Here is an 11,825-nt window from a genome sequence, read left to right as displayed (position 1 = left end):
TATGGGAAAAATAAACCTGGGCTCTAATTAGTTGCCATGGACAACTAAAACAGTTCTGCTCTCAGACACTTGTAATAAATCCCCCCATAAGTATAGTGAGGTTTAACCATCACTTTCCTCATTATACCTGTGTGACAGGAGTCTGTCCAATCACCATCAATAACTGTCATACGTGTTTATGCCCCACACGCAGATATTGCATTTTCATCCTACAGAAAGTGAGATGTTGACATTTTTACAGACAGGTAATTCCCAGCAGGTCACAGTAAGTTCACATAACTCAAATGAAAAGAAGGATCTCATTCATTTTCACACAAAAATCAATGACTGAAAAAATTAAAACAGAATAAAAATGTAAAAAAAAACATTTGTGAGCTTTGCTTTAAGAATGAAATATATAGGAAGGACAAGAAAATAAATGATAATTTACTAAATTTATTTTTGGCACAGGAACAAAAATATTGACAAACTGATTTAATGCTTTTCACAGTTTCCATCCCATGTTTTGCTTTATGTAAAAAGTATGAATAATTTCGCAAATGTTTTCTAGTTCACAAATCCCCCTTGATTCATTATATTATATAATAAATCTATCAAGTAAAATGTAATTGGTCATTTGCTATGACTACTTCCATCAGGTTTTGTTTGGTATGCTGGTGTACAATAGAATTTGGCGTGAACCTATGAGACATAAAAAGTAAACACTAATTATGTAGCATCTCTGTGAAAAGTTCTATGTTTTTTTTCCATCTATCATTGGCTGCAAAAATAACCCAGTGGTTCCTAAAACACATAGGATTATGAACACCCATAGAAAGACTCTGTCAATGACCATAGCAACATACTTCCAGTCATCTTCTTCCTGAAATGAAGACATAAAAGTATTATTAGCTGACTGCATTAAAAAGTAGCATAATAGTAAGTTGCACTGTTTTACAAGGGCAATGCATCACAGACAGGGCCATATTTGCCACTAGGGCACGGTGCCTAGGGTAGTCTGGGGGTAAAGGGTTCTATTTAAAAAATAAATATTTAAAATAAAAAAATGTATTTTCTTATACTGCCACCATGATGGGGAAGGGGGGTTGGATGTTGGCAGGAGCCGGGTGCACCCGCCCCACCTAACTCCACACACTACTCCGGGAAGTGTTGGCTCCCACCCAGTAAGGAGTTCTCTGCGTCCATGCTCCATTGCCTGCTACCAGTAGTCCCAATGCAGGAGACGTGTGATGAGGTCGGCCTGCCCCAGGTCAGTTCCGGTCATAGCCCTTTCACCTGGCGCCGGCTGACATCATCATTCATTGCCTGCGCCAGAGATGTGAAGAAGATGCTGGGAGGAGCAGGTAAATATGTCCTTTTTTTATTTATTGGCTACTTGGGGGTGGCAGAACTGGCTACTGAGACATGTTGGCAGCTCATTGACAACCGGAGGGCAGCACTGGATACTGGGACATGTGGGCAGCACTGTGACTACTTGGAGGCAGCACTGGCTACTGGGGTGTAGAGGCTGAAATGTGACTACTTGGGGGCAGCACAGGCTACTATGGTGTGGTGGAAGCACTATAGGGGCATAACTGTGATTTCTAGGGGAGCAACAGAGCGCCGTTCACCGCCAGCAGCTTGCGCTGCCATCTTGTGCCGCCATCTTGCAGCGGATCGTCGCTCCCAGTGACATCATCTTCCAAAGACCCGAGGCTGTCTCGTTTTAACCCTTTCATTACAACTTGCTAATCAGCACATTGTAATGAATGAGGAGGAAAATCCCCATAAACTGCCATACTGTAGTATGGCAGTATATGATAGGATCGATCAGACAACCTAGGGTTAAAGTACCCTAGGGAGTCTGAAAAATAATGAAAGTAAAAATAAAAAAAGTTTTTTTTAAAAAAACCTAACTGATATAAATATTAATACTTTCACATTGTGTATTGCCGTGTCCGAAAATGCCTGATCTATCAAAATATAATAACGTTTTTTCACTGCGTTGAAAAACATAAAAAAATCTATAAAAAGTTATCAAAAGGTCACACAGTCCTAAAATTGATAGCCATGAAAATTTCATCAAAATAGCGACGTACAGCAAAGTATGAAAAAGTTATTAGCGCCAGAAGATGGCAAAATAAAAAAAAATACTTTTGACAGGAGGTTTTAATTTTTGTAAATGTATGAAAACATTATAAAACCTATACAAATTTGGTATCCCCATAATCGCAACGACCCAAAGAATAAAGTAGACATGTCATTTGTGGCGCACAGGAAAGCTGTAAAATCCAAGCCCACAAGAAAACCAATTTTTTTCCCGCTTCCCAGTACACGGCATGGAATATTAAATACCATCACTATGAAGTGCAATTTGTTATGCAGGAAATAAGCCGTCACACAGCTCTGTACATGGAACAATAAAAAAGTTATAGATTTTTGAAGGTGGGAAGTTAAAAATAGAAATGAAAAAAACAAAAAAAGGCCAGGTCATTAAGGGGTTAAGTGCTGGTATTAGCCATTATCACACAATTCTGCATTCAATACACAACACTGAGCTTGGTTTTGGTTCTGTGTTCATGTACTTTTACATATCTGTATATATATATATATATATATATATATATATATATATATATATACACTCACCGGCCACTTTATTAGGTACACCATGCTAGTAACGGGTTGGACCCCCTTTTGCCTTCAGAACTGCCTCAATTGTTCGTGGCATAGATTCAACAAGGTGCTGGAAGCATTCCTCAGAGATTTTGGTCCATATTGACATGATGGCATCACACAGTTGCCGCAGATTTGTCGGCTGCACATCCATGATACGAATCTCCCGTTCCACCACATCCCAAAGATGCTCTATTGGATTGAGATCTGGTGACTGTGGAGGCCATTTGAGTACAGTGAACTCATTGTCATGTTCAAGAAACCAGTCTGAGATGATTCCAGCTTTATGACATGGCGCATTATCCTGCTGAAAGTAGCCATCAGATGTTGGGTACATTGCAGTCATAAAGGGATGGACATGGTCAGCAGCAATACTCAGGTAGGCTGTGGCTTTGCAACGATGCTCAATTGGTACTAAGGGGCCCAAAGAGTGCCAAGAAAATATTCCCCACACCATTACACCACCACCACCAGCCTGAACCGTTGATACAAGGCAGGATGGATCCATGCTTTCATGTTGTTGAAGCCAAATTCTGACCCTACCATCCGAATGTCGCAGCAGAAATCGAGACTCATCAGACCAGGCAATGTTTTTCCAATCTTCTACTGTCCAATTTCGTTGAGCTTGTGCAAATTGTAGCCTCAGTTTTCTGTTCTTAGCTGAAAGGAGTGGCACCCGGTGTGGTCTTCTGCTGCTGTAGCCCATCTGCCTCAAAGTTCGACGTACTGTGCGTTCAGAGATGCTCTTCTGCCTACCTTGGTTGTAACGGGTGGCGATTTGAGTCACTGTTGCCTTGCTATCAGCTCGAACCAGTCTGCCCATTCTCCTCTGACCTCTGGCATCAACAAGGCATTTCCGCCCAAAGAACTGCCGCTCACTGGATGTTTTTTCTTTTTCGGACCATTCTCTGTAAACCCTAGAGATGGTTGTGCGTGAAAATCCCAGTAGATCAGCAGTTTCTGAAATACTCAGACCAGCCCTTCTGGCACCAACAACCATGCCACGTTCAAAGGCACTCAAATCACCTTTCTTCCCCATACTGATGCTCGGTTTGAACTGCAGGAGATTGTCTTGACCATGTCTACATGCCTAAAATTAAGTGTTAACGAGCAGTTGGACAGGTGTACCTAATAAAGTGGCCGGTGAGTGTATATATATATATATATATATATATATATATATATATATATTTTGTGAGACACTGAAGGGGTTAATTGTGGATGGGCGGTATGTTTCCCCTAGGTTTTGCTTCTATGCAAGGCCTTAGTGCTGAGGTGGGTTTGTCCAGCACCTTGGACACAGGTGATGGGAACAGCCTAATTAGCCTGGATAAAATGATTCAGCAGAGTTGAGTGGGTTGTCTCTCTGTGGAAGGAGGCTGAGAGGACACAGCTCTGACCTGTGTGTCTGGAGCAGCCACGTGATCTTTGTTTAGTGTGAGCTAGTGGACTATTTGTATAGTTAGCACCCTGACGGGTAGGTTTTCTTTTGTTTATTCAAATACCTGAATGTAAAGGCTGGTTTAATTTTGCTGCAATAAACGCAGGCGAGACCTGTTTGGACTGTACCCTGGTGTCCCTGTCTTGAACTGCATCCCAGCACCCCGCTACCACGGTCTCTACTGGGCCAAATCCCCACATATGGTGCTTCGGATTGCGGGCAGTTCAAAAAGACATACACCTGAAAGGCTCGCTACATCCTGCAACATTGCATGGCCTGGGTGAAAGCAGCAGGCAAAGTGCAGGATAAGGCCAAGATGGAGGACTTTATTAAATACCTGCAAGAGGAGGCCAGAGCTAATCGGCAGCAGCAGCAGGAAGAGTCCCTGGCTAATCGGCAGCTGCAGCAAGCCATGCTCCAGCAGCAGGAGGAGAGGTCCCGACAGCAGCAAGCCATGTTCCAGCAGCAGGAGGAGAGGTCCCGACAGCAGCAAGCCATGCTCCAGCAACAGCAGGAGGAGTCCCGAGCCATGTTCCAGCTGATGATGGAGAAGTTTTCTGGCATTATGGCAGCACCGCAAGCGACGACTACTGAGGGGTCCCATACTGGTCTACAAGGGTACCCGGTTGTCCAGCGTTCCGCACGGGCTGCAGTACAAAAGGCTTTACAAAAAATGGCGACGACCGACGACGTGGAGGCGTATCTCACAGTGTTCGAGCGAGTAGCTGAGCGAGAGGAGTTACCGGCTGAGCAGTGGGCAGATGTCCTGGCACCGTTCCTGACCGGCGAGTCGCAGAAAGCTTACTACGACCTGAGTGAAACGGAGGCCCGTAAGTACCCCCAGCTAAAGGCGGAGATTCTTGCTCGTCTTGGGGTCACCGTTCAAGTTCGCTCCAGCCGGGTCCACCAGTGGGCTTACTCAGAAAAATTACCCCCACGCTCCCAAATGCATGACCTGATCCATCTTGTCCGGAAGTGGCTACAACCAGAGGACTGCACCCCCGCACAGATGGTAGAGAGAGTGGTCCTTGACAAATTCACCCGTTCTCTGCCCTCTCGGCTCCAGCGGTGGGTTGGACAGGCCGGTCCCACAAAAGCTGAGGAGCTTGTGTCCCTAGTAGAGAGGTATCGGGCTACGGAGGACCTGCTACTTACCTCTCCGACACGAAGCAGTGCCAGTGACAGGGTCACTAAACCAGCTGGTAAGACTGCTACTGCGGAAAAGGGGAGACATGTCAGGTTGGGAGGGGGTTCATTGGGGGGCGTGGATACCCAGAAACCCAGTGAGGCTCGTGACAGAGGTCATGGCCGTATCCAGTGCTGGCGGTGCCATGAAATGGGCCATATTGCCGCCAACTGTCCCCTGTCAGTGGAGCCAATGGACTGCAACCAGACCCGGCGAGTGTCACTGTTTGCCCGGCCAGTTCTGGCGGCTGAGTCAGTCACGGATGCAGAACCCCAAGTATGCATGGTCACAATCGGTGGTCACACAGTGGAAGCCTTACTAGACTCAGGGAGTCTGGTCACCCTGGTGCGGGGAACTTTGGTTGATCCTGGACTATACAGTGGGCGGAGAGTGGGAGTGTTGTGTATACATGGGGACACTCGCGAATATCCCACTGCGGTCATCAACCTACATACCCCTTGTGGTACTGTTACCCATGAAGTGGGGGTGGTGGGGACCCTTTTTCATGAGGCTATTATCGGCAGAGACTTACCGGTGTTTTGGGACCTCTGGAGACGAAGACTCACCTCAGGTGCTGTTGCAGATAATGGACGTCAGGTATGTCCGGCCTTGGCCCCTGAACCCTTTGAGGCCGATGTACACACACCAGCAGTAGGGGTGACCCCATGTGATGAATTCTCTCCCCTAGAGGTCCTAGCTGGTGAGGTCGAGGGCCACGAGGAGGTGGCCGACGTGCTGGACCTTGAGATTTCCCGTGAAAATTTTGGGGCTGCACAGCTACAGGACCCTACCTTGGTTAAAGCACGGGAGAACGTTAAGGTGATAAATGGGGTACTCCAAATACCAGGGGCTGATAAAATATACCCCCGAATGGTGATTATTGGGGAACTGTTGTACAGGGTCGACCAGATACGGGGTGAGGAGGTTGAGCAACTTGTAGTACCCCAATCTCACCGTAGGCTGGTGCTAGAGTTGGCACACAAACATGTGCTGGGAGGGCACTTAGGTGCTGAGAAGACCCGAGAGAGGATCCTGCAGCGATTTTTCTGGCCCGGGGTGTGGGAGGAGGTAAACCGGTATTGTAGCTCCTGCCCTGAGTGTCAACTTACTGCCCCGGTCTCCCACTTCAGGAGTCCTTTGGTCCCGCTACCGATCATAGAAGTGCCCTTTGAACGGATTGCAATGGATCTGGTTGGCCCCATAGTCAAATCCTCCAGGGGGCACCAATACATCCTAGTTATCCTGGACTACGCTACGCGGTATCCCGAGGCGATTCCATTAAGGAACACCTCCTCCAAAAATATTGCTAGGGAGCTGTTCCAGGTGTTCTCACGCACAGGCCTCCCCAAGGAAATCTTGATTGACCAGGGTACCCCATTCATGTCTAGGGTAATGAAGGAGATGTGCAAGTTACTACAGGTAAAACAGCTCCGCACCTCTGTGTATCATCCTCAGACAGATGGCCTGGTCGAGAGGTTTAATAAGACCTTGAAGGGGATGCTTAAGAGGGTGGTCAGCAAAGATGGGAAGGACTGGGATTGTTTGTTGCCCTATTTGATGTTTGCCATACGTGAAGTTCCCCAGTCCTCCACGGGTTTCTCACCCTTTGAGCTGTTATATGGCCGTTCCCCACGTGGGCTTTTGGATGTAGCCAAGGAGACCTGGGAACAGGAGAGGACCCCCCACCGCAGTGTGATAGAACACGTCTCCCTTATGCAGGACCGCATAGCGGCGGTAATACCCCTTGTAAAGGAGCACATGACAAGGGCACAAGAGGCCCAGTCTAGGGTCTACAATAGGTCAGCCAGACTCAGGACCTTTAACCCAGGCGACAGAGTGTTAGTTCTGGTGCCCACCGTGGAGAGCAAGTTCTTGGCAAAATGGCAAGGACCATATGAGGTCACGGAGAGAGTGGGGAAGGTAACCTACAGGATATCTCAGCCGGGGAGGAGGAAACCCGAACAGATATACCACGTGAACCTCCTAAAGCCATGGAGGGAAAGAGAGTCCCTGATGGCCATGGGAGTAGAGAAGGCGTCTGTCCCCAAGAAGGGGACACCGGAGGTAGGTGTACCCGATGCCAAGGTGCCTGAAGTACGGATCTCGGAGTCCCTCTCCAGGGCCCAGATTCAGGAAGCGAAGGAGTTTGTGCTCCGAAATGTGGATGTGTTCTCTAAGTTGCCGGGACGTACTTCAGTCATCAAGCATGACATCATAACCGAACCCCACATCCGGGTACACCAAAAACCCTACCGGGTCCCTGAAGCGCGCCGGCTTGCCATATCCGAAGAAGTCAGGCAGATGTTAGACCTGGGGGTTATCGAGGAATCTAAAAGTGACTGGTCGAGTCCTATTGTGTTGATTCCCAAACCTGATGGTTTCCTACGGTTCTGCAATGATTTTAGGAAGTTGAACGAGGTGTCCAAATTTGATTCCTATCCCATGCCCAGGGTTGACGAGTTGATAGAACGACTTGGACAGGCTAGGTTCTTCTCCACCCTTGACCTGACGAAAGGGTATTGGCAGGTACCCCTGACTGACAGGGCTAAAGAGAAGACAGCTTTTGTTACCCCTGACGGGCTTTTTCAGTACGTGGTACTCCCCTTTGGGCTACATGGGGCTCCCGCCACATTCCAGAGGTTAATGGATCTCGTGCTAAAACCTCACCGGAGTTATGCCTCGGCCTACTTAGATGACATCATAGTCTATAGTAACGACTGGGAGAGTCATCTAGCCAAAGTACAAGCAGTGGTAGACTCCCTGAGGGCAGCAGGGCTGACAGCGAACCCCCAAAAGTGTGCACTGGGTCTGGAAGAGGCCCGTTACCTGGGGTACCGTATTGGGCGAGGGTCATCAAACCCCAAGTAAATAAAGTAGAGGCGATCCAGCAGTGGCCACGACCTTTGAGCAAGAAGCAAGTGAGGGCTTTTCTGGGCATAGTGGGCTATTATCGCCGATTTATCCCAGATTCTGCGACAATAGCGGCACCCCTGACTGACCTGACAAAGGGTAGCAGGGCGGTGATGGTAAAGTGGAGTGTAGAGGCTGAGGGGGCGTTTCAGCGACTTAAGACGGTTTTGTGCGAGGGACCGGTACTGATTACCCCTAACTTCACCAAGACCTTTATTGTGCAGACTGACGCTTCTGACGTGGGCTTGGGGGCTGTCCTGTCCCAAGTAGTGGAGGGTGAGGAACATCCTGTAACATTCCTGAGCCGCAAGCTCACACCTCCTGAAAAGAACTACAGTATAGTTGAGAGGGAGTGCTTAGCGATCAAATGGGCTCTGGAATCCCTGAGGTATTATCTGGTAGGGCGGCAGTTTACACTGGTGACTGATCACTCTCCCCTAACCTGGATGAGTCAGGCCAAGGAGAGGAACGCCAGGGTCACAAGGTGGTTCCTAATGATCCAGAATTTTAAATTCACGGTGGAACATCGAGCAGGAAAGCTGCATGGGAATGCCGATGCCCTATCCCGTACCCACTGTCTGATGGCCAAAAATGTTCGTCCCCACAGGGTCAAACAGAGGGGGAGGGTATGTGAGACACTGAAGGGGTTAACTGTGGATGGGCGGTATGTTTCCCCTAGGTTTTGCTTCTATGCAAGGCCTTAGTGCTGAGGTGGGTTTGTCCAGCACCTTGGACACAGGTGATGGGAACAGCCTAATTAGCCTGGATAAAATGATTCAGCAGAGTTGAGTGGGTTGTCTCTCTGTGGAAGGAGGCTGAGAGGACACAGCTCTGACCTGTGTGTCTGGAGCAGCCACGTGATCTTTGTTTAGTGTGAGCTAGTGGACTATTTGTATAGTTAGCACCCTGACGGGTAGGTTTTCTTTTGTTTATTCAAATACCTGAATGTAAAGGCTGGTTTAATTTTGCTGCAATAAACGCAGGCGAGACCTGTTTGGACTGTACCCTGGTGTCCCTGTCTTGAACTGCATCCCAGCACCCCGCTACCACGGTCTCTACTGGGCCAAATCCCCACAATATATATATATATATATATATATATATACACACACACATAAATACATGGCCGTCATGATTAAAGGGGTTGTCCGGGCTTGTGTATTTTTTTTTGTGCACCAGTATTAATTCTATACCAGTCGTTATAAACGTGACACAATGCCCCACCGCTATACTCTTCCACTTTGTAGAGACACCCATAGACCACAGACATAATGATAACTATTTCAACCCTTGAAGTTTATGCTCACGTGAAGGGGAACCAATTTTGTTAGGGGCCCTCCCTTTCCTGGTTACACCCCTGGGGATAATTTGTAAATCGGTGAGGGCATGATCTCTGGGATTGCCAGCAGCAGAAAATCCTGAGATCTGTGTGCGATCAGCCCACTAGACCCTCCAACAATGAGGTTAGGGTGTAGTGCTCCTGCATCATTGAAGAACTGCGCAGATGCGGGGAGTACAGCGGACTCATTTCTAGGTAGGTGTTTTATTTGATAGCACCCACAGAAGAAGTTGATAAAAGGTGATTTGGGAAACTAAACCACTGGTCCATAAGGACCTGTGGGTGGTTTAGTGTCCCAAATAACCCTGACATCTCTTCTTTAAAGGGAACCTGTCACCAGGGACCCCATTTTCACTTAAGACAGGTTTCAGAAGCTTATTACACCTGTAGTGCAAATCTGCCTTTCTGCCTTTTCTAAGCATTTGCATTACAATATAATTGTGTGTTATAACTTACTCTTGCATCCTGACAAAATCCTGGTATAGTCACAGGGGCTGGACTTTGGTTTGGATGCATTTCAAAAAACAACATGTGACTTATCTGTTACTCACTCCTCAGAGCTTGGCCCCCACCTTTGTGCTCCTGTACAGCTCCACCTCCTGCTCCTTCACAGAGGTCACAGCCTGGTCAGCCTTACACCAGTGGGGGAGGGACGAACTGTACAGGAGCACAAAGATGCAGGCAGCCTACAGCTCAGACAAGTCACATTTTTTTAAATGCATCCAAACCAAAGCCCAGCCCTTGATCATGAGAGCAAGGATCCAGAAATAGCTAACAACAGCAGGCTGAACTTCACTAAACGTCAAGTAAACATATATCCCGATGATGGATGGTAACTTGAAAAAAGCAGAATACCCTTTTAAGATAATAACATATCCAGTATCAGATTTTAGGTTATTGGTATCTAACTAGATTGGGATAGAATACACTTGCTTCTATTAGAATATTTATCTAAAATGTGTTGGTAACTCATGAACAATACCTCTTTTCTTTCATTATGATCCTTGATGTTTTCTGCCATGAACTGAATACTCTCAACAACACCTCGAATTTCTGGTGGTGCTTGCTGTATTACAGGATTACAGGATTCATGATGCCGTCGTCTCCGGCTCCTGGCACTTTGTTCCTTTGTTTTCATGCAATGATAACATGTCTCATCTTCAAACACTTCTACGTCTCTGCATTGTGAGTCGGCAAGTTTAGTTGTCTTGCCGTACATTCTCTTCTTGGTTCTTTTAGAACATGGTCGATCTTTTTTCTCCATAGTCTTCCTCATCATGAGGAGTTTAGGTAGACGTTTTAGAAATACATCTCTTACCCACTTGGGCATTTTGTGTGTTGTTGGGGTCCGATAATGAATATTAAGAACAAATACTGTTACCACGATAGACAAGGTTACAAATATCATGGTGAATAGTAGGTATTCTCCAACAAGCGGGATTACAAGAGATGTGGATGGGATTGTTTCAGTGATAACTAACAGGAACACAGTCAAGGAAAGCAACACTGATATGCATAGGGTGACCTTCTCCCCACAATCTGATGGCAGATAGAAGACTAACACAGTTAGAAATGAAATAAAAAGGCATGGCATAATAAGGTTTATAGTGTAAAACATAGGAAGCCTTCTGATGTAAAATGAGTAGGTGATATCTGTGTAGATCTCTTCGCAGCAGTTATATTTTATATCATGCTTGTACCCTGAGGCATCTACTATTTCCCATTCACTGTTTTCCCAAAAGTCTTTCATGTCAACTTTTGACCCAATGATGGAAAGATCAATTTTTGCCTTATCGTATGACCACGACCCAAATTTCATTGAACAGTTCTGATGGTCAAATGGAAAAAAAGTGATATCCATGGGACATGAGCTCTTGAATATTGCTGGGGGAGACCAATTTATCAAGCCATTGTATTTAAGTAAAGCCTTTGTTTTCCCTTCAACCTGAAAGTCACCGACAGCACTGTAAAAGGAGAATCACAGATGACTTCAGGAAGACTCACTTTATAGTAATTATTAATAGAGGGATCAATGCAGACTACATACTTATTATACAAAACAATGTCAGGTTTCCAAATCTTGTCTGCTGGTACACGCATAAATTCAATCCCGTCAAAATCCACAGGATTCCACTTCAGTTTGTAGTCATTCCATATCTACAAAATTATAAACACTGGTTATGTACTTTAATATGTGTTACTTATTATGATATGCTATTACTGCGATATGTTATCTATCTTATATGTGAATATCTTTGGGAGTTGGAGTGCTATACTGAGGTATGTTGGTATCA

The 11,825-nt window shown here is 46.3% G+C and overlaps 1 protein-coding gene across 4 annotated transcripts in view; it reads right to left on the bottom strand.

Annotated features, from left to right (window-relative positions):
* Positions 1–432: 432 nt before the first annotated feature.
* Positions 433–11,825, bottom strand: part of CHRNA6 (cholinergic receptor nicotinic alpha 6 subunit) — a 70,913-nt gene continuing 59,520 nt past the window's right edge. For all 4 annotated transcript variants that reach the window (XM_072115330.1, XM_072115322.1, XM_072115340.1 and 1 more), the window contains 3 exons: positions 11,579–11,688; positions 10,514–11,495; positions 433–862 (listed from right to left, as the gene is read on the bottom strand). In XM_072115330.1, coding sequence (XP_071971431.1) covers positions 734–862; positions 10,514–11,495; positions 11,579–11,688 — 1,221 coding nt within the window. In that variant the 3' untranslated portion in view covers positions 433–733. The remainder of the gene's footprint in view (positions 863–10,513; positions 11,496–11,578; positions 11,689–11,825) is intronic.

The sequence above is a fragment of the Engystomops pustulosus genome, chromosome 1 (assembly GCF_040894005.1).
Source record: "Engystomops pustulosus chromosome 1, aEngPut4.maternal, whole genome shotgun sequence".
Lineage (NCBI taxonomy): Eukaryota > Metazoa > Chordata > Amphibia > Anura > Leptodactylidae > Engystomops > Engystomops pustulosus.
The sequence above is the reverse complement of the archived record's forward strand: the minus strand, read 5'-3'. Positions and strand labels throughout refer to the sequence as shown.